Source organism: Buteo buteo, chromosome 2 (genome assembly GCF_964188355.1).
Source record: "Buteo buteo chromosome 2, bButBut1.hap1.1, whole genome shotgun sequence".
Lineage (NCBI taxonomy): Eukaryota > Metazoa > Chordata > Aves > Accipitriformes > Accipitridae > Buteo > Buteo buteo.
Window position 1 is genome coordinate 57,699,278 of NC_134172.1, and position 23,568 is coordinate 57,722,845.

Genomic DNA, 23,568 nt, shown 5'->3' on the forward strand with positions numbered 1-23,568 from the left:
CCAGGCTGCAGGCCGGCACCCGAGGCGCCGACGCCGCAGAGCGCGACGCTGGCGGGACAGGACCCAAAGGCGGGGGCAGAGGAGATGGCCCTCCGCCCTTTTCCAGCCCTGCGGCCCATTTCCCCATGGTGCGCCAGGAGGCTGGAGAGGGAGGACGAGGAAATCCCGGGCAAGAGAGGAGGGGGGAAGCCACCCCCACCCCTCCCCGGGGAGGGGCAGAGGGAAAAGAAAAAGGCGGTCTCCCTTCCCGGTGGTAACCGGGGCCGCCGCCCCTGCTTAGGGGTCTCCCCTGCTTAGCGGTCTCCCTTCCCGGTGGTAACCGGGGCCGCCCCTGCTTAGCTCTTCCTGCAGACACCCCGGGGGTAGTGTGGCGCCACACCGGCCCCCGCCAGCACGGGCCTCAGCGCCGCTCTTGGGCCCCCCGCCCCGCCCCGGCCCCGCTTTCCCCACCACCCGCTTGCCTTCACGCCGGCGCACACCCTCCCCGGCCCGGGGCCGGACCGACTTCCCCCGCCCACTCACCCTCCCGGCCCCGACACTGCTCCCGATCTCGTCCCTCCCCTCGCCGTCGCTGACCTGGTGTGCGGCCGGCAGCCGGAGGCGCAGCCATGTGGCTGGTTCTGGCGGCGCTGCTGGCTGCGGCGGGGGCGCAGTACGAGCGGTACAGCTTCCGTAGCTTCCCGCGGGACGAGCTCATGCCGCTCGAGTCCGCCTACCGCTACGGCCTGGACCAGTACAGCACCGAAAACTGGCCCGAGAGCGTCAACTACCTGGAGGTCAGTATGCGGCTCTACCGCCTGCTGCGCGACAGCGAGGCCTTCTGCCACCGCAACTGCAGCTTTGCCGGCCACCCCCCCGCCGCCGCCCCCGCCGCCGGGGGAGCGCTGGCCGAGCTGCGCCTCCTGGCCGGGGTGCTGCGGCGGGCCCAGTGTCTGCGGCGCTGCAAGCAGGGGCTGCCCGCCTTCCGGCAGGCCCAGCCCGGCCGCGACCTGCTCGAGGACTTCCAGCGCCGCGAGCCCTACAAGTACCTGCAGTTCGCCTACTTCAAGGTGAGGCCCGGCCCTTCCTCCCTATTCCTTTCCGTCCCGTCCCATCTCTCGGCCCTGCCTCTGCTCCCTCCTGGCCTCGCCGGGCTGAGCCGAGCCAACCCACACCAAGCCGAGCATGCCTGTGGGTATCACGGTGGAGGGGGACAGCGTGGCGTGTCCCTGCACAGTCTCTATGGAGGCAGGTACCTCGTGCGCCTGATGCCCAGAGCTGGAAAAGCCTCTCATCGTGCTGACCTCTCGCCTGACTCTCGGAGCAGGTCACTCTGGGCCATAGCCCCATTCCCCATCGCCTCTTCCACACCAGTTGAGCTGCCAATTGTCGTCAGCCTGCCCTCTGTGTCTCATGGTCGGGCCTCCCAGTCCCTGCCCTCCCGGGCTGCCCTGCCTGCACTTCATCCTCTTCTCCCCGGCAAGTCTTTCTGCCCCTTCCTCCCACCCACCTCGTGTAACCCACAGTGGGACCAGTGTACCTTGTCTTGCCCACCTGGCACCGGCCAGCTTGCTCTTCTCCAGTTTTGCCACAACTCATCCAGCACGTCCCCTACATTGGCCTCTTCAAGTTCTTCCCAGACGCCCAGCTGCTGCACCCTGCCTCCTTGTCCTGTATGTGTGTCATTCCTACCCCTGTCCCTGTCATCTTTCCATCCGCCTTGCTTGCTTCTGACCTTCTCTGAAACCTTTTCCAGACCCTTCATTTTACCACTCCGCTACTGCAAGCACTCTTTGCTGCTTCCCCTCCCTCAGCCTGTCCGTCTTCCTCGCTTGCTGTCTTCTGGTGCAGGTCTTTAAAGCACAGCAGCCCCCAGGCTGTGACTCGCAGCTAGCCTGATGCCTGCGAAACTCCAGTTTTGTTAGAGCTAGCGGGAAGAAATAAAGCAAAAATCGGCTGCTAAAGTGTGACGCTGATGCTGGCCCTGGAATGGGATTTCCTTTTTGCTCTTGGGTCAGCCAGGGCTGGAGACACACACCTCTTGTAACAGATTTCATCCTGTTTTTCCAGCTTCTTGTCATCCTTCTGTCCAGGATCTAATGGACGATTTTCTCTCTCCTTCTCATCTTCATCTTCTGTTCTCTAAATCAAGGCCCATCCCTCGCGCCAGTCCCTCAGACACTGTGATTACTTGCATTTCAAATAAATGGGACGTCTGGGGCGGGGAGAAAACAAGCTGAAGTCTTTGGTCAGGTTGTTTTCTCTTTTCGGGATTCACTCCCAACACACCCCAGTGTCCGTTATGTAGGGTTGTATGCCTGTGCATTGCTCTTGAGATTGCTGCTTGAAAACGCACATCTTAACTGCTGCTGTGCCTTATTTGCAGGAGTGCTGTTTTCTCATGAAAATATGCAGTGCTTTTCCCAAATTACACAAACAGAGGCAGGGAAATGTGTTCTCATAAAACAGGAAAGGTATCCCCACACACAGCATCACACCGGCATAATTCTGTGCATTTAAAGCCATCCCTAAGACCGTACAGAAGAACTTAACTTTATAGATTAAAGCCTCTGCACGCACAGAACAGAAGGTATCAAACAGTGGACTTTTCTTTTGAATAAGCATGGGCAGGCTCTCCTTGTATTCTCCAAGCCACATAGGGATACCAAAATGACATCACCAGAAATGTTTCCATTCCTTGTGTTTCTTACTCTAACTATTGATTCCCCCTTTGGGGTACGTACAAAGTTTGCCATGTATGGATCACAGCAAAAATCATTTCTGCTTACTGTTTCTGATACTGTTAAGTAACTGGCAGGGAGGAATGTGGGAGGGAAATTTGAGGAACTTCTCCCTTTCCCATTAAACTTTTTCAATCACATTTGCAGGAGGTTTGTGTGGTGCAGTTTGGCAGGTTTGCCTTTAGTGTCTAGAGCTACAAACAAGTACTGTGTACAAAGGACTTTTTCCTGGCTGGGGGTTTTCTGAAGAAAGGAATGTCACTTCGCCCACCGCCCCACCCCGCCAACGGCATTTATAGCGTAGGAAGAAGGCAGAGGGAAAGCCTTTATGTCATTTTTTAGAGTGACCAGGTGTTTATTCAGGTGGGTTCCACAGTGAAATTTTGCCACGTGTTAGATCCTGGGAGTAGATGTTTCTGTGCTGCTGCTTGCTCCTCTGGAGGGAGCTTTCTCGTAGCCAGTGAGTTTGCTCAGCAACACGTTTCTACAAAAACTTTTTTTTTTTTTTTTCTTTTTAAGTGGTGAAAATTGAAACCCAGCATGAATTCTGAACTAAGCAAAAATGAGAGACCTGTCAGCCTACCGACAAACAGGATTTAAGCATAAAGCAGAAAAGAAACCAGGCATTTGACGAAAGTGCAGCTGAGATCTCCCTTTGTGCTTGGCACCATCTGGGCTGACTGGAAGCGCATAGTTTTGGGACAGCCAGGAAGGGCAGCTGGCAGAGTTCCAGCGCCGGGACACTTAGAGCAGCACTGCAGCAAGAGCTCGTGTTAGGACTGAAGTCCTCCTTTGGTGTAGTTGACTCTCAGGTTTCTTTCTGAAATGAAAGGGTACGTTCTATGGATGCAAACAGAAGAGGGCATGTGCATACATGCTTGTGATTCTTGCTTATAGTTTCATACCTACACTTCCATAAGCTATTTCAGATGTGAGGTGGAGCTCTATCGCCTGCACACCGGTACGCTGAACGGGTTGCTGTGGATCTTGGCTTACAAGGGGAAAGGTTTTAACATTTCAGAAATACTTGAAAGACTTTTACTTTCTCTCTCACTCTTCCTAAATATGTAAATCTATACACTATAGCTTATAAAAACATATATATATACACATAAAAAATAAAAAGTATAAATGCATGCACCCAGAAGTATGTATGTGTTTGGCACATGCAGTGGTAAGTGAGGAATACGTACTTCACAGAGTATCTCTAATGCGGTTTGAAGTTAGTTTAAAAAAGGGTACAGAAAATAACATAGTACATTAGGACACGATTATGAAGCAAGTCCCTGCTGTTTGCTCCAACTTTGTAACACTATCAGGATGATATATTACTGTAATATTGTCTGCTGTGCTGCTAGGCAAATAAACAACATAAACACCACATAAACATGGTAAGTGACCAGTAGCCGTAGATGAGCATCAGTAATTTCTGTGAGGTTAATCCCACACAGGAGCAACAGGATAATCTTGTGCCTTATCAGCTTTATGAACAGGGGAGGGGGAAAGGAAAAAGTAATCTTTTTGACTTACGGTCATCATCTATGCTATCTGCAACAATAACAGACTTTTAAAATAAAAAAAAAAATGTTCACAGTGATGCAGCTAAGAGTAAAGAATTCTATCGGTTTTACTGTACCCTTGTATCTGCTGAGACTGTGGTTTCAGTAGAAGTTAAGTTTGGGAATGTAGAGGCTGTGGGAAAGTTCATTGACAAAAACTGGGAAACTTTGAACTGTTTTTTTCCAATTAACCTTTCTTCCCCCCTTCCTCTTCTCCCCATCCCTGTTTAGGCTAATAATCTTCCAAAAGCTATTGCAGCAGCTCACACATTTCTTCTGAAGCATCCAGATGATGAAATGATGCAAAGAAATATGGCCTACTATAAGAGCATACCTGATGCTGAGGAGCACATTAAAGACTTGGAGACAAAGCCTTATGAGGTATGCTCTTTATTCAGTCTGGTCTTGTGGAAGTGTTCCATTGCTTCTCTTGATGTGTGGGATTCAAGGATCTCATTTGCTTACATGTTCTCAGTTCTTACTCTCCTTTCCCTCTTGCTGTCTTCCTCAATCATCTCTTCTTGAAGCATTCAGTAATTCTCACCTCTTGTGCTTTTTTGCACTGGTCCATCAGTGAGTCACAGTAAATCATAGACAGCAACATACCTGAAAGCTACTACGTGCAGATAACTAATGGAGCTAAGCAGGTGCATCAAGTTACTCAAATGTGCGAGTGCTGTAGCAGCACAATGTAAAATAACTCGGATGCTTGCTGTTAAGGTTCCATTGAAAATCACTATCAAAACCTGTGCTTTAGACTCACAGTATTATTTCTGTCCAGCAGGTTTTTCTGTTGATCTGAAATGGAATAATCTACTCTGCTTTCTAATCTGGTAAAATCTATTAGCCATCTGTATTTGTTGCCCTCACATTAATTGGATAACAGCTTATATAGTAACCCCGAAATGCAGAGATGTCATTTACTGTATTTGAGTTCACACGCAGCTTTCCACAGGGCAGTCACTGTTGGTTTTCATTCTTGCCAATTTTTCAGAATCTCTTTGTCAGGGCTGTGAGAGCATACAATGGTGACAATTGGGGAACATCCATCTCGGACATGGAACTGGCTCTTCCTGATTTCTTCAAAGCCTACGATGACTGTACGGCAGCCTGTGAAGGCTCCCGAGAGATCAAAGATTTTAAAGACTTCTATCTTTCCATTGCAGGTGAGCGTAGGAAAGGTGTCCCAAAAGCGCATTTTGGTCTCTTGACCATCATTTCTGTATTAGTTTGGACACCTTTGAGGCTCAGCAGTTAGCCTGTCTTCAAAATGTGCTTTATGGTTTATCTATGTCTGGTGATCTGTACCTCCTCTCTTATAAATACGACAAGTTTCTCTTGCCTATTTTTCATCTTTCCTACAGTAGAGTTTGACTAGCAGATAAGATTTCTTTTTCTTTAGTGTTTAGCTTACAAAATATCCTTTGCTTTGCAAAGGAAGAGGGATGCCACCTCTTTTGATGCTTGTCAAAATGGCGCATAAGCATTTCCTATGCTTTTTGGTAGCGAAGGAAACAAGTCATTTCTGCAGTGCTCTGGGCTCAGCATTGTTGATGATACTTGTGTAGGGAATGCCTGCGCGTTTTCTCAACCAACTTAAAACCATGAAAAATGCAACAGAATTTCCAAGTTCCCAGAAGGAAAACCAGCCCAGCTTCTTGTCCTAAAGCCATATGATGCATTGACAAGGGGAAACCGGTAAAAAACATTGATGCATAAATGTCAAGTACAAGAGCAGCTCCACAGTTTCTCCCAGTGGGTAACTGGTATCCACCAGTACAGCTGACATGGACTAGCCATTGCAGGCTACTCCTGAAGCCTTGCTTTACTCTTGGGCAAAGCAGCTAGGTGTCTAGGAGAGCAGGTGAGGAGAGAAGGTCACATCACAGGCGGTAAAGGAAGAAACATGGGCTTTCTTCCCCAGCGGGTCAGAGCCCTGACATCAGGACAACCCCCAAGCCACTGTAAAGAGCTCAGTGTCCATGCTTAGCTGTGACTGGCACTTGCTGTCGTCCTTCCTCTTCCTCCTTGGAAGGAAAGGACAATTTCCAGCAGCAGTGGTGAGAAGGAAAGGTAGGAGGTATTGCCTGACGGCATCATGGCCACGTGCCTGCATTTCAAATATTTTGTTCCTGAGGTCAGAAAATGGAAATTTGCACTGCTTGGGGTGAACTTTGATCTTGCTCCAGGGAGATATATTCTGCCTCTGAGGTTTTTACTGCAGAAAGTAGATGTAGCAAGAAATGTTGACCAGAAGCATTTGATGATTGCATTGGTTATGTATTTATCCGTGAGCTACGAGTTATGTTTGGAAGCCAGCTGTCCTCATTGCGTGGGATTGCTTCAGAGGAACTTGTGTCTCTGGCTTTAAGTGCTGGCTGGAATTGAACACTGCTTTGTCTGGAGACTCCACTGCTCCTGTAAAAGATGGGTCTGGTAATTCCGTTTGGCCAATCATTTTTAGTTAGCTTCAGCATTCTTCATGTTGGGAGCTGTCAGAGGTGAAAACAGGAGAAGGGGCCTTTGTCATTCTTTTGCCTTGGTCGGAGACTTTCTGCACAAGCTTTGATAACTTGCTTTCACCTGCCAAATGTGGCTAACAGGGAAACTAGGGCTTTAAAATGTTTCTGTTTGGTGGCGGTGTCGAATGTACTATATCCTGAAAACACTTGTAATTCTTTGACGGAAGGTTTTCTTGGAATGTATTTTCTTGAAGATAAGATCACCTCTCATCCTATCCCATTGCAGCAAGCTTTTGTAGGCTGGGTAAGCTTGTGAACTTAAACGTTTCTGGCTGATAGTTGTTCTGCAGCAAGTGATGTATTCATGTCTGCCTTCTATTTTAGAACGTCCAAACTGCAGGCACAAAATGCAGCCATCTCTGGAGGTTTATTTTGCAATCACCTGCTGTATTTCTCTGTGACGAAGTTGTACTCAGCAGCATGTGGACCTTATTCATGCAATAATTTAATGAAATTACAAAGGCTCTCAAAATTAAAAAAAAAAACAAACCAGCACTATTAGGTTCACAGATAGGAAATAATGTGAGACTCCCTAACACTATATAAAACCTACGACTACAGACTGCCTGTAGGTGTCAGTGAAACCTAACTGCTTAGTTCTCTGGAATTGCAGCTTTGATGCATTTAAGTCCAGACCGCATTGATTTTTGCAGAAAGGCTGGAGACCAGCATTGGTATATACTTCAGATGGAGTTGTAGATGCTCAGTGCTTCCAAGCAGCAAGATGCAGATGCACAGGACCCAGGAGAGCATTATAAGTCCAAACTTTAATGGGTAGCTAACGGGAGGGCTTATAACAATTCACTGTATGCTATCCATATCCTGTGTTGTTTTTTTTTCTTCCATTCTAGATCATTATATTGAAGTCCTTGCATGCAAAGTGCAGTGTGAGAGTAATCTGACACCCATTATAGGAGGCTTTGTTGTTGAGAAATTTGTGGCCACCATGTACCATTACTTGCAGTTTGCATATTATAAATGTAAGTAGTCATTTAATGTGCTTCAGTAACATTGGGATCATGTGGGACAGTTTCCATTCATAACCTTCTCCTCCAGTTATAATGCTTTAGAATGTAAATAGTAGCCTCCAGAATCTGCATTTTAACCTGTTCTGGGGCAGAACGTGTGAGCTGCCTGGTGTCTTTCTCCCTGTATAACTGTAGTTAACAGGCATGGGAGGTAAATGTTACGTATAGAGCCCGTGCTCATAAAATTATCCATGACAAAATAAATTGCTGAACATAAGTTCTATAAGGGCTGGATTTTGTCCAGGGCAGACCCCACTGGTTTAAGTTATGCATGGTTGTGACTGGCCTCCACTTGGGTGTTAGGAAAATGAGGCAGTTACAGCCTCAGTGTGAAGTGATCCATTGCTGCCCTTCGTTCTTTTTATGACACCTGCTGCCAGCACAAGTTGCTTATACCCTTCAGAGTGTCATATAAATGATCAATGTTCATCGTATGTATTTTGGATATTTAAATGATACACCAATTCTTCTGCCTTTCTGAAGTAACTCATGTTAGGGTAAACACTGTCAGCCACTTCCTATCCATTGAAACACATGCAATGACACAGATCCATTTCGTACATCTGTGCATCAGAAAACATGGTGTGTTCCAAGAAGCCGTGATGGTTAGGCTGTCAGGCCCACATGGTTGTTAGGCATCTGAATGTGCATAGCTCTAACAAGAATTTTTTTCTTAGACTTCTAACTCATTCAGTTAGAGAGAAGAAAGCTTGTGACTTTAAGGCAACACATTTAATGTAACACCACTTATTCTATTGAATAAATACTCAGTTTTCAATTTATTATTCAGAATTTCTTCCACAGATAAACTTATAGAGTATTTCATACCATTTGCTTTTTCCTAGTGGATTCCTATAATCCTGTTAGAATGGGGTCCATGGGGCTAAATGGCTTTTGAAGAAAGAGGGGACCGCTTAACAGAAGTTGTACTATTCTGGTGCTCAGTGATTACATATTTGATGGGTAAATCATTCAGTGAATTTTGTGGTTTCTTGAGGAGCTGCTTGCACTGTAAAGAACAGATGTAGCCCTTATAGCTACTCCTGCAGGCTCCAACATAAAGGGAAGACACATCCAGCCATGTAGTATCAAGGCATTAATGACTTTTGCTTATGTTACTTGACTACACATTTTACACATTGACTCTTCCCTCTTTGTCAATTCTAGTACAAAGAAATGTGTTTTTTTTTTAATTTGTTTATTTGGTTTTTTAATAAGTGCCCCAGTGGGGATCACCAAGCTGTGGGCTGATACCTCACTGATACTGGGATACCTGGGAGGGACGTTTGGCTAGAATTTTCATAGAAAACCATCAGAGGTGAGTCCCCATTTTTGAATCATGGCCTTACCTGTTTCAGAACACAAAAATAGCATATTCTTTCTGGGAAGCAATTTTTTTCTGCGTAGCTGGTGGGGAGGTAGAAAAGTTCGGTTTCCATCTGAGTTTTTCAGAGCTTAGGTAATAGTAGGAATTTGTTCATTTGCCTTATCTGGATTTTTTGTGTGTGTGTGTTTATTAATTAGTGAATGACATGAAGAATGCAGCTTCTTGTGCTGCTAGTTACCTTCTGTTTGACCAGAAAGATGAAGTAATGAAACAGAACATGGTCTATTACCAGTACCACAAAGACAAATGGGGACTTAAAGAAGAGGATTTTCAGCCCAGATCGGTAGGTGAATTACTTAAAATGCCTTCTAGACACATTCAGGTATTTCCCTGAAACTCAGTGGGTCAGAGGTTGGGAAGATGGGGGTTATCTTTTGGTTCTGGAGTTAAACACATACTGTTTTATTAAAACCATCTAGAAAGTTGTACATAGAGATGTACAGGTACTCTGTAATGTCGATAGTGAATGTCACTATATATGCTACAATAGGATATAATATGATATGATGGCAAGTAGATTCATGCTGGTACTTGTCTGCCACTTATGCATATTTACATCTTTATCTACCTCAATAAATAAAGCAGTTGGCCCCTGAAATCTCTTCATGAAAGGATCACCCCAGTAACATTCGGGCTTTTGTCGATCACTTATTATTTCCCAACATGTAGTTGCCTACCTGCTTGTTATCTCAGGTTCTGTGGGCATTGGAATGTGTCCGGATACGATAACCCCAGCTAAACTCACTTTGCACTTACTCCATTTAGAACATAGCTGGGTAGATGAGGATGCAAAAAGGCTCAGGACTATATTGTTTCTAATTATCTCAGTTAGAATACTTGCTGCAAAGAACCCACAGTAAACATCAGTCCATCCAGCAATGATGTGTGTGGCTTTGAAAAATTATTTTAAAAATGGGTTTCTATGCTGTTCTTAAATTTCCGCATCCAAGGAAATTTGACATATAAAAGCATCTTTGCTGTGTTTCTGGACTGCTGTAGCCTGGACTCTGTCAATCAAACTTGTCATTTCTTGTTACCAGGATTTATGCCATGCAACTGAATTAACTTCTTTGTGATACCTGAGTGTCGCCTTAGGCATCAGTGGTATGTGCTGTACAAGTAGCTGGTCATTAGCAATACGTGTTCCGCAAATGAAGTTTAGTGCCTTGTCTTTCTCGTAGGGCATGACTTCCCTGTGGAAGAGTCATTTAAGTTAACCTAGCTGAAGCAACAGCGGGCATCCCGCAGGGTAACATTCCAGTTGCCCTTTCCATGTTGCTTCTTCAGACACCTCAGTCACAGAGAGCTGTACTGGCCCAAAAGCCCTTGATTCTTAATGCTGTGATAAACTTGGTACATCAGTGTGGTGCTTAGGTGACTGGCTTATCTGTAGCAGCACTGCAGAGGAGTTCATGTATGCACCTTACAGGTTGCACTGATTTGATAATTACAGTTTCCTTCCTCTTAGGCCAGCCAGTTCAAGTCAAAAATACCACTCCATTTGAATTAAGTGGTTTTTTATTTGTGGACAGCTGTTGAGTTAAGTGCAACATACCTTACCCGCGCACTGGAAACCCAGGCATGCCCTGCAGGGCCAACTGGGACAGAAGACAGCAAAAATTTGGTTCTTTCAGGCAGCAGCAGCGAGTCTGAGCTCACGGGGAAAAGGGACCACTCCTTTGTCACTGCTTTTGGGAACAGAACTGCGCTTTATAGCTGTATCGGAGACAATGTTTGATGGTGGGGTGGGTGAGGGGTAACAACAGTATAAAACTGCAAACCGCAGACAGATTTGGCATACCTGTGCAGAAAGGACAGAGCAAGGGCCCTGCACATTAACTCTGAATGTTTCATTGGTAACTTCTCAGGAGCTGGGGACTACAGATAATTTAATTTTTAAATATATAATACTAAATGCACACAGCTGTATTTTCTTGTACTTTGATCTGTGTAACTATGAATAGAAGTTGCTGGCTGTCCTAATCACTTGCCATGAAAACCATAGTGCCTCTGGTTTATTTTCACAAAGTGGTAATGGGGTGACAGCAGCATTTGGCAGTGGCACTAAGCTTTAGATGGTCTTGTGAAAGAGGAACTCTCCTGTGTTCCTCCCCAAAAAGAGTTAAATGGGATAATCAAAGTAGATTACTGTTGGTATTCACAAATAGGAGAGTAGGTGACTGAGCTAAGCTGTGCTGTCCAGGCAAACAGCTGGGGAAGCAAGGAGGGACAGGTGGGTGACTATACAGAATTTCCCTAGCCCAGACGCAGGCTGGGATGGTGAGTCATTTTCATGCAAAATAGCTTAGCATCTGTTTTTCCCAGAACTGCCTGCCACCATACGCCAGCTCACAGGGAGACAGAGGCTTTCTGGTGTCCAAAGCCTGCTGGAATGCAGGCACAGGCTGCTGCTTAGCTCTGGCAGTCTCATTCCTTGCTCTCAGACTCGCCAGTGCTTTGAAACATGAGAATGAGGAGAGTGCTTTGTTCTTCTCACACTGATGGACCCTGCACTTAGAAAGATCCACAGGAGACATTGGATATGCTGCTTGCTGCTCTGCTGTTTACTTTCTCAAACATTATAACCCCCCCCAGGATCTACGTTCTACTAAGTCTGGGTCTAACTTCACTGGAATAGTTTGAGGTGATACAGGATGACGCTCCCCTGTCTTGCCACCCTAAAGTAACATAGAAATTTTGGTTTTTGATAGGAGGCAGTTCGATACCACAACATAACCACACTCCAGTTGGAAATGTATGAATTCGCAAAGGAACATCTGATGGATGATGATGAGGTGAGTTTTCTAGAAAGGAAATTGTGGTCAAAAAATCAGCAATCACATTAAAGTGAAGGTGAGGCATAGATGGAATTCCAGGATTTAGGTAGCATGGAAAAATCTTCTTGTAACCATGACCAATTTATCACAAATTTTTCTTTGCTAAATGGAATATAAGAAACAAACCCAAAGAACATCACGTACCTTTTAGAAAAATATGGACAGTATTAACACAAAGGTAAATATAATGCACTGAGCCCACAGAAAAAGAAAATCCACTTTGCAAGCTGTAACACCAGGGGGCAGAGAAGTAGTATATGTATATTTAAGCCCAACGTTTTTCTGTGCTTTTTTTCTGAAATGTTGTTTCAATTAGATTTAAAGTTCCTTATAATTTTGTCGAGAAGTAACCACCTAAATTGTAATTTTTGTCAAAAGGAAGTCTTGTTATCTGTTATTTTCTTCTGCACAGTAACATTTTGGTCACCCAGTCTTGCTTCTTAAATGGTTGGAATTCATGGCCAAATAACATAAAATGACTACTATTAGACTGGAAATATGTAAAGTGGATTTTTTGTGCAAGAAAAGCAGTTAAATTGTTGAAAGGGCTTTTCTTTGTCTCCCGCAGCTGAAATTAAAGTATAAATCATGGAGGCTTTGGATTGCCTTTTGTTTTGCTTTGTTTTCGGAACCTTTCATTTAAATGTTTAAAGAAATCTTCAAATGATGGAATAGTTCGCTGCTGGCATTGGCAAAGAGCTGTGTTCAATTATGGCATGGAGCAGTGACTTGTTATGAGCACTGCTGAGGTCTTTTTTAGTAGAGAAAAGAGAAAATGTTTTATGTTAAAAGATGAAATCACCTTTGCAATTTTTATGTTAGCCAGCACATAGGGAGAGAGAATATTTTATAGTGGAGAAGTAATAACATGTCTGTGCTGCCTTCGGTATGCTAGTGACCTGAAAACAACTCCATACGTAAAATTCCATTGCAAGGTTACCAGACTTTAGGAAGAGTTTCCATTGTGATAAAACTTTGTGAAAGACAGTTGAATAAGCTTGTTTTAATGTTAAGCTTAGATGAGGACTGGTCTGTATGCATTTTCATCAGGGTGTGAAATACTTGAGCACTTTTTTATATTCCTTTGTTCGTTTATGCTTTGCCCATAATGTTTTCTCATGTTAGGCATAAACTTAATTTGTCATTTTTTCTTTCTTTCATACCTGCTGCTTCAAAACACAGGGATGAGTAATTAAGGAAGGGGAGAAGCAGTTCATTGTGAGGGCTTTCCCCATGTGTTGTTACAAGAAGGGATTATAGAAACTGTCTTCACCCTCAAGCACTGTGTATGGAATAAACAAGCATTCATTTGCTGGCATTCATTCCTGTAGCCTGTTTCACCAGTGCAATTATAAATGACCTTGCCATCTGCAGGAGGGAAGTACAGTGGAAACATCAATTAAACTTTTGGGGAAGTGACAAGGAAGTCGTGTTACACTGGATTATATGTTTGGGTTAAACAACCAAAATTACTGGGCCTGGTCATGCCTATTCCTACCCCACACTCTGATCATATTAGGAAAGTTACCATTCTTCTCTCCCGGGGACAAGCTGAAGGGCTTCTGTGCCCTCTCTTCTTAGGGCTGAAGAACCTGGGAGGGATGGAGGCTGTCCATGCCTCTGGCTTGGCTCAAGCTTTTGGTAGTGAACTCATAAATCCCTGGCTACCAGAACTTGTCTTTGGCTGTAGGAGCCTTCCAGGGAGTCCAGACAGAGCAGGAATAGCACAAAGGTAAAATCACTACCTTGCAGTTTCTGCTGTATGGGCAGGGCCTCATAGTGCAAGTGGAATTTTTTTTTTAATATTTCTCCTGGCACAGATAGAAAAGTTTATTCCACAGGAATGCTGAAAACTGATGAAAAACCCAGATAAGGTGTTATAGTAAAAGCTTTATTAAAAATTGTTAAGGATGGAGGCAAGCTGTCTTTTTAGTGCACTTCATTTAAACCATGTGCTTCTCAGGCCATAGGCCATACCTTTTGTGAGTTTCTGTGGCCCATGTTTGCTGTCCGTGAAGTTGCTTATGGGCCAACAAGCCCATAAAATAATCTGCAGAAAAAAATAATTCTCTTTCCTTGAAGGAAGCAAAAGGATTGATGTGGCAAAAGGATCTCTTCCTATGCGAATATGTCATTATTCCCAAGTGGAGAATCTCACTTTATTCAGACTTCTCAGTACTCCTGTATCCCAGATCATCCATGTGTCTTTTTAAATCCCATTAGCAAAGCGAGTGAGAACATGTGGCTTCTTCCAATAATACATTGCAGTAATTGCAGAGGCTGGAACATGCAGTAATGATTTTTGCATATGTCACTACAAGAAATACTGTCCTGTTCATGTTACTTTATTAATGTTTTTCCACAAGGAAATTAAAAACTCTAGTTCAAACATTTAACACAGTAGAGGTGACAGAGAATATTAGCGCCAACTAGCTATAAATTACATTTTCTTAAAAGTAATTATTATTAAATATCCTTACCGTTTTCCACAGTGAAGTTAAAAGAACATTACAGTGTTGTCATCTTAGTTAGCCACCACGCATAGTCAAGCTTTGTGATTTCTGTTCAGATATGTAATGCATAGAGTCTCTAATAGGTACAACTAGTATTGCACAGATTTAAATAGCAAACTGAAATGCCATTAAGAGCCAGATACTCAGCTAGTGTAGATATAACTTCAGCTCTACACTAATTGTATGAGACATGTTTCTGGCCCATAAAATCAGTGTTCTTGAGGAATTATTTTTCAGGGATAGCTACTTAGCTGTTCTAAATTACATAGGAACCACAATGGGATGATCTTGTAATGTGATTTTTCTTTCAGCACTTAATCAGTAGGTGGAAAACTGTTGGCAGCTTTGTCCCACTTTTTTGGCATCTTGTTCTTTTTGTTCGTATATAACGTGTGTGTTTGTTTGTATAGTAGCTGAAATTCAAATGCTCCATTCCTAAGAGTGATGCGAAGTGTTGAACTTACGTGACCGGTGGAAAGAGAACATACGGAATAGCATCAAAGCACGAGGGCCCAGTGGACTACTGATAGCAAATAATAATCTGAATTCAGCCTATTTTTCTGTTCAGGAATTGCTAAGAACGTATTTTCAGCTTTATTAACTTTTTGCATATGTTCAAGTGATTTATACAAGTACACTTGTAAAGGCAAGTTGTAACTGCAGACCTGTAAACCCTGCCCTGCCAGCAACCTCGGACCAACACAGCTGCAACAGCATGGCTACACTGAGAAGAGCTGGTGACAGCTGTTTCAGAGAGAGTTGGCAGCTAATTGGTATTGTTTTGGTCCCTGTTCAACATACGCTTCTTTAAACAAAAAAGAAAAGGAGATTTTTTTCATCCTCATTTCCTAGTGGAGATGCTGCCCATGTGGCTGGCTTTCCAGCAGCTTCCTGCTTTCCCCTCTTGCTTCTTTACTGTTGGATGTGTATCTTGGTCAAAAGTGTTCCTCCTGCCATTTAAACCACCTACCATGGGAAGCTGCAAGCATGGTTGGGCTTAAATGGCAGGATGTCTTCAAGTTGCGGGTACTGCCATTAGGAGGAATTTTTACCTGCCGAGGTTTTCTTTAGCTTCTGTGTGCAGTATAAAGCAGGCAAGAGGGTGTAAGCAGAGCTCAGAAACAAAGCCACTAGAAGCAATGTTGAAGTTACTCTGAAACTGGGTTGACTCGTGTTTTATAGGCATTATAAAAATGTTAAGAGGAAAGCATATTTACTGGATTGCTGTAAAATACTGCTGTAATAACTGCAGTGTACTGCAATCTCCCATAGTATATGGGAAGAGAACATTTACATGTTCAGAATATATCATTAAAAAAGAAATGAAAAAATATTTGAGAAAGTAGTTAACATAAATGTAAAGAACAACTAAGCTCTTTTAATACTGGGGGGAAAAAAAACTAAAAGCATGTGACAGTGGGTCACACTGTGGACTAAGTATCTGAAAAATAAACAAGTTAAGGGCCAAGTAATTTTTCTGCACAAAGAATTGAGGGATTTTTTTTCCCCTGCTAGAATGTGAGGAATGTCCAGCCTGGTCTGTACTGTTCGTGGAGGATCTGGGAGGGCTTTGAGGTGGTTACAGTGAACTCTCGTGTTTTAACTGAAGGTTAGATCAAGGAGCTTTTTCTTGGTCGAAGGCTGAATAAACCTTTCAGGCTGAGCTCCCCATTGACACATGTCTTACTGTTATCCCAAAATAATGTGTCACACACACCCCCCCCCCAAATATCACTGGCCAGTGAGCTGTGGTGTGCACTTGCAGGCTTTATCAGGCCCAGGGAGCATGTATCCTCCACAGTCATCCATATCCAACCTTTGTCTTCACTCTTGCGAGATGGTTATTCATCCCTGAACAAAATCTGCTGTTTTTCATAACCTTACTCTTTGTCACTACTTCCATTAGTTACTCAAATTAGTTACTGGGGCAGTTACAGGACAATTATTCATTAGTTACAGAGCAGCCCTGACTTCTCCTCACAGAGGCCATCCCTGCAACCCTTCCCACTACCACAACCTTGCCACCTACACCCAACACGTAAGGGAATCAGATCTGTTACTCTCACTGTTGAACTCAAGTTTCCAGTCATTAAGATCTTTGAACTTCAGCAAAATCTGAATTTTTGCTGTGAAGGACAGCCGGGGGACATTTTGTGGGATGAATATTTTCCATCTAGGTCATATATTATAAGGAAACAAAGATCCAGCCAATTCTTCTCGCTCTGTGTATTGTCTCTTTGTTGGATGAGTTAGGATAACGACTGTTTCTTATTCATTCACTGATAATCATGCATGAAAGCATGTCTATAATAATATTTTTCTGTAGATCTTAATCCATTCTAGAAGACTATTATTTTAATATTTTCTGTTACTTCCCTGAAGAATAGGCTATCCCACTGCAGTGCATATGGAATCCCTATAGAAAAGGCCATCAGCAGATCTGCATGGAAAGTATGGGTTACTGCAAGAAAGCTTATTTTTTTCCAGAACTTTTCCAGTCCACACTAAGAAAGGACAGAACAGATTGTAGGTGGAGGCAAGGCCCCATGAATGATTAATATTTGCTACACAGAAGGCAATGCTTAGTCTTTGCAACCAACGGCAAAGCATTGGGGTCTGTCAGTGAGCAGTACAACTGTCACTGCTTGCTACTATTTTTAACTGCTGCTGTTGAAAGAAAAGTTGGTGCTGGACCATCAGACTCCAGTGGGCCATAACTGAGACATGTACTGGTAACTTTTCCTCTTTGTTGTTTATTTTAATAGCTGGCTAGGAGTCTGCAAAGTACAGATGTTTCTTCTAAAAGGTTGTGATTTGAAAGTGTGAATGCAGCACTTAATATTGCATAAGGAAGGGCCAGCAACAATCCCTGGCCCAATGTGTACCTTGGTCTTGGACACTCAGCTTGTGGTATAAGAAGTGAGGAGTTCTGCATTTTTCTCCTTTTTAGGACTTATTTTTTCAAATGCTCTGGCTTCGCTTATAATAGTGCACCAATCTGACTAGCCTGGGTTAGCTTATTCAGAATTGATCAAGAACTCTGTTTTAAAATTATTTTTTATTATAATTCACCTACACACGTATGCTCTGTAAAGCCTTCTTGAATGACTTATTGTGGTATAAAACTTGTTCTTTCTGTTTGTGCCTCTGTTCAGTTGTTAACCTAAGCCAAGGGTGCTCAATTTGCATATCTGGCAGATAATTAGAGGCTCCAGTTGATCAGATCAGCTCCTCTGATTCTTCCTACCACTTGTACCAGCCCAGGAGTGTTCCCCTTCTGCTGTTTGATATTGTGCCTCCCGTATTTCAGTCTATACCTGTCCCATCTTTTCCCATACATCCTTGCTCCATCACTCCCACTTTCCGCTGACTGTCCCTGCACTGGGAGAGGGAAGAGGTTGGTAGCATAGGGAGGGAGGTCATACCTGCTGCGCATACCTGCCCTCCAGTGCAAACCCACAGGCAATGACTGTGGACTGAGGGCAAACTTGCTAACGAGGACGTGCTTCACTGCAGCTGACCAACCAGTCCACATGTGCGTACTTTCCAGTTGTTGGCTGCCTAGCTATCAGACATGTACTGGTCTGGCAGCAAACCCTTCTCTTCCCAGAGCTTAGTCAGACTTCACATACTGATTTGCTAGCTACCAGCCAGACAGCTATGTCAGGCTTTGGGCCATATGTTGCTCAACTCTGATTTACATCAGCACTGTGGCTGAGCAGCATGTTTATGTCACCTGCCTTAGAGCTGGGTGGCTGTTGTCCCCCCAAGTAGCTGGCAGCACAAAGAATTACGGGTTTGCAGCTGACTTTGCATGTAAAATTTTATGTCCTTCCTATTAAGGTAGGTAGGAGCCAAAGAGCATACCAGATAACAGGAGGAACTCTGTCACACTGAATGCTTAAATCATATGAGAGAATCTTTTCAGAATCCAGATCTGCAGGCCAGCATGAAGTTATTAGATATCAGTGGGCAGGCGGCTTTTTCCCTGGAATGAGCACCTGTGAAATATTTGCTGACTTCAGTCATGCAAACTGCCTGATGCTGTGTCAAGTGAGTGCTAATGGGGCAAGGACAGTGATCAATCTGGTCATAGCTGCTAGTGTGACAATGTGATCAGCTCTTCTGATGTAGCGTTGTAACCTTTTCATTTGGCTGCCAACCACACTATGGACAACTTGCAAATGTTTTACATTCTGACTGTGAATGCACAAGCAACAATATTTTAACTACGGGTTTTGTTTGTCTTTAACTGTAATCTGGAGTTTTTGCCTTTTCAAAAATAACCAACATCTAGGCAATTATTCAGTTGCATTACAGCATTATTTTCTGCATATATATTGCTTCAGCAACTATTTTTATATTTTTGCCATATTTCAACCTCTCTTGATCCCCAGTACTTCTCATTAGACCACAACAGCTTCTGTCATACTTTCCTTTAGAGGTCAATTTTAGGCACTGGAGATTTCAGTTTTCAGTCAAATTTGTTTCAAATACTGCTGCTTTTAATATCCTTTTCCATTTAAAACTTGGGCTTCTTATGTGTTTCTGGATTTGAAAACATAACCAGAATTAAAAATCCTGAATTCTGTCTGGATCTTCTGTGTCTTCTGAAATATCCTATCTTGGTGATGAGCGTGACAATACTATGAATTAAGTTCCCATGTAGTAGAGTTACTAAAGGTACAATATTGAAATCCCCATCTCTTCCTTATACTTAATTCTGGGTCATCCAGTCAGATGTTTATGCCTTTCACCCTACCTCTCAGACTCTTACCTTTTGAGGATTGTCTTTGCAGGTAGACCAAGGAGGGAAATCCTTTTTGATATCTGTTATTCTTTCATTAAACTATGATCTTGAGGTGTAAAAAGAATCAGTCTGAATTAGATCTGGGACCCCTATAGTGGACACCTGTAATCCCAGTCTCCTAACTTTGTTCAGAGTTAATGGGACCTGCCTGTCTGTAGTCCTTCAAGAGGCACCCAAATGCTTGTGCCTGCAGTTTTAGGATTGTGCTATAAAACTTGACCTGAAGTCCTCTGTGCCTCCGTTTCTGTATCTTTCAGCTGCTCGCAGAGTGACTGTTGGACCTAGTAGTTATTTTCTTCGTGTGCATTTATGAAGTGGTATTGAGTTCCTCCCACGATTGGGCTCCTTAGGCAATCAAAATACTTCTAACAAAGAAAAACATGCAGAAATGCCAAATTCCTGTTTTCCAGTTGCCAGATTTCCTGCAACCAGGAAGACAAGTAGGGAATATGAAAGTGCTGGCATTTGTTCTTGTGTTTTTATTGAATTGGATACTTAGATGTTTTGAACAAATTCAAAGCTAAATAAATTGCCATCCTTCAGGACTTGCTAAAACCACTTCATAGTTGCAAAAACTTCGCAGTCTTTTGAGATGGAACTGTGAAGCAGGGAACAAGAGCAGCAGTTATTTCAGCCAGCTTTCCTCTCGCTTTTATTTTTGTTTGCTTCGTTCTTGTTATTTCTCTCCTTGCTAATCACACTTCTGAAAAATGTGATGTTAATATTTTTAATCACCATATCCATAATACAGTTGTTGTATTAAAAATAGACAAAAAATCCCTATTTCCTTTTATTATTTTCACTGACAGAGGTTTTAATGCCCTTTCCTCTCCAGAATAGAAAACAGTAAAGTTTTGAGTCTCAAACTGCGTGTGTCTGGAAGGTGCTGTCTTCCTAAGGAATACCTTTCTAGATAAAAATGTGCTTAAAACTTAGTTAGGATTGTAAAATACTGTTTGCAGTCTTCATTGAGCAGACTCAGAAGCCTAATACAGTTCACAAAGACTTGGAATGGGGGTGAAGGGAAGAGGGAGAATAAGCATCCAAGCAAGGATGACTTGCTTTCAAAATAACTGTTATAAATTCTCATTATTTTAAATGTGAGAGTAAGAGCTGATCAGATTTTCCAGCAGAGTATTTTCCTATCAGAAAGTGATGATTTGTTTTGGAAAAAAACTAAATGACATCTTAAGACCTTTTTAGAACAGAGGTTTATGTCAAGAAAGGAAGGACAGGAAAGTTTTAAAAAAAACCAGTTAAAACAGTTCAGCAGAACGTTGTAGTTATTAGAATAAAAGGTTGGAAATGTAACATTGAGCATCCACATCTCTCTTCCAGCTCAGTATTTTGAGTTGTATCAAACAGTGAAAATATGCACAGGCATTCCCACGGGGCCTCCCATCTCAGGCAGTGTTGTTTCTGAACTGTGCATGGAAGGCAAACTGGAAAATATTAGTATTTCTGAGGGTGCCAGCAGATGGGCTGCTACAGTCAGTTTTCAATAGTCTGAGATGCTGCTGCATGTTCACTGTTAGCTCCTTGCTTTTCACTACTGAAGGTGTTAACCTTGGGCTGAAAGTGATTACCACAGGTTTTAGCTCAGTTACTGTAGCTTGGTTGACAAGGCAGTAAATTCCAACCGGTGGGGCTTTATCATCCCAAAGTGCTCAGGCTTGACTGCAGGAAGACATTTGACTATGGTGTATGACTTATAACTCTGTTAGGAGTAGTTTAAATAAAGTTAGATTGTTATGTTGTGTTGGTACCCTGTATTAGCAGAGTGGAGCTTGTAAATACAGTATTTTCTGGTCTGAATCTAAACCCAACGTATTCGTTTCCAGTACGGAAAACATTCTGGTGTCTCTGGTTCTTTACATTTTTGCACACTGAAGCATGGCATGTGAAGATCTGTGGTTGAAAATGGAGGTGTGTGTTTAAGGGTGTCACGGGGGACATAAATGGTTAGAGCAGACAGATGCAAAGTCAAAGTTATGGTTCTACAAAACACTTTGACTTTTGAAGCTTTCTAAAATTCTTTAATGTTTTATGGTATTTTAACAATTTCCTAATTAAATGCTTTAAACATTTTTGCCTCTATTTTCTAAGTTTGAGGATTTCATTGTCTATTTAAATACCTGAAAACTTACAAGAGGTTTACTGTGAAGTGTAACGTTTCCTTCCTGTAAGGTCTGTATGTCACTGCAAGTACTTGTGCTACCCCTGTATGGGTCATATACTTGCATTTTATAGGCTTGTTGTGCTAGCTTCTGTATGAAGGGTGTTACAAAATATTTAGGCACCTTTTATGACAGTTTATGTTTTGATTAAAATAGTTAAAATTTTCTACTGATTTTGCAGTACAGGGTTAACTTGTTTCTGTTAAATTTAATCCTTTCTAGGGTGAAGTTGTGGAATTCCTTGATGAGCTGTTAGAAGTGGAGGAAAAGAAGGAATCCTGATGAGTGAAATCACCACGAAGTATTTTATAAAAGTGAAGACTCACCATTGCTCCTTACTATTGTTTTTGGTCACTTGTAGTTCCAGTTAGATATACCTCAAAGCTGCTCCTTTAAGCTCCACCTTATGTCACAAGATCAGCTCCTGAAAGATCACTTCCATGCTGCACTGACTCTTCCGTGAGCATGGCTTTTCACTGTGCATTTAAAAAATTGGTGCATATGGATTTCCCTCTTGAGCTTTATTTCCTTTACACCAACATAAAAAAACAGACTACTTGTATTTTCTGGGCTAACACTAAGGTTCCTCATTTCAGTGCTGTTCTAAGTTATAACAGTACAGCTACATTCTAAAGAACTTTTGTGAGATTATGAACCACAGAAGACATAATAGTTCCTCTAGACTTTCTGAGCTATGTATTGTACTATTTATATATGTCTTTTTCTGTGATGATGAATAAAGTGATACTGAATCCCAGTGTACCTGAAAGATGTTAAAGATACATTTAAGTAAGATGATCAGCAAAGCACAACTAGTGATCTTGTAAAAATTGCTTCAAGAATTCTGTAAGCAGCGTTGATCTTTCTTAAAAAACTAAATTAAATTCCATGATGTGAAACTGAGGTCACTTAGAACTGAATAGTAAATAATTCCTTCTTCCTACCAATTCTTACTCTTGAAACAACGTGTGGTTCCTGTGTGAGATGGGGCCAATCTTGTATAAAATAATGATGATTGATGTATTTAGTGTTCTTTTCTGTGGAAAACGATTTGCTTGGGTTTGTTTTCAGTCTGGCGGGACTATCTGCATAGTTTTCATCCAAAAGCAAGTGCTTGGACACTGAGGCGATTTTAAGTGGAATCATGAAAAATATTTGCATGTGAATTCCTGACATTTTTATTAAATATATGGCAGAATCCAATACAGAAGTACTTTGAAGGCCCAAAAAATACTGCATTAGAGAGGAGTAGTGAATTAGTGCACAAGACTACTGAAGAGCAGAAATGCCATTGACCTCACGGGAGGATCAAGGATTTCATCCTTTGCTTTCCTCTTTTGTTTTTAAGGATCAAGTCCTGCAAGTGGTTTCATCCCGCTTGCATCAAGGGGAGACAAGAGCATTCAGTGCTTTTAGGACTGAACCCTAGTTCAGCTGAATGGAAGTGAATTGCAAAACCAAAATCTGCTTTAGGTTTTTGAATAGGCAAAACACGGTCTACACTACCTTGCTGAGTTGGTTGCTGCCATGGCTTGTGTATGCTATTAGAAGTATGGCCTTACACTATTGAGCGTCTACAGAGAATAAGAAGGGGAATCCACAGGATCAGGTTCAAATGTCCTCCAGCCTGTGACAGCAATAAAACATTTTTAAATGTTAAAGTTGTGTGTGAAAGATGTTTGGAAGATCAGATTGGGTTTTTTAGCTTCTTTAATATAAATCGCAACTAATGCGCTGAAGCCAATGGGCAGACCATTTTATTCTCAGAATGCAAATCTATCAAGAGCCTTTTAACTTTAGGAGGTTTACCCAGCTCCACTTGTGATAACGAGACCAGAATCTGGCTTGCTGTATGTCTTGGACATATAGAGGGTGTATCAGATTTCCTTGCGCTTTTTGTTCCACACAGTATTAGCACTCCATGTATTGTAATTTTATGTAAGAATTTAACTTTGCTTTTAAAACTTACAAGCAGTTGATTGTAAACCATCACTTACTTCCCCATGAAATACATG

General features: G+C 42.6%; 1 protein-coding gene across 1 annotated transcript; it reads left to right on the forward strand.

Moving 5' to 3' along the window:
- The first annotated feature begins 512 nt into the window (after positions 1-512).
- CRTAP (cartilage associated protein) lies at positions 513-23,568 on the forward strand. The gene is made up of 7 exons (XM_075055922.1): positions 513-1,049; positions 4,511-4,660; positions 5,274-5,445; positions 7,653-7,781; positions 9,354-9,499; positions 11,928-12,011; positions 21,776-23,568. The coding sequence occupies exons 1-7, from the start codon at positions 609-611 to the stop codon at positions 21,833-21,835; spliced, it is 1,182 nt and encodes a 393-aa protein (XP_074912023.1). The 5' UTR covers positions 513-608; the 3' UTR covers positions 21,836-23,568.

What these genes read in the sequence shown, in the direction of transcription:
- CRTAP (XM_075055922.1), top strand. Translation starts at nt 609, where the DNA reads ATGTGGCTGGTTCTGGCGGCGCTGCTGGCTGCGGCGGGGGCGCAGTAC. An exon ending in AGGATTTTCAGCCCAGATCG is followed by an intron (nt 9,500 to 11,927) that starts GTAGGTGAATTA and finishes GGTTTTTGATAG; the next exon opens with GAGGCAGTTCGATACCACAA. An exon ending in ATCTGATGGATGATGATGAG is followed by an intron (nt 12,012 to 21,775) that starts GTGAGTTTTCTA and finishes AATCCTTTCTAG; the next exon opens with GGTGAAGTTGTGGAATTCCT.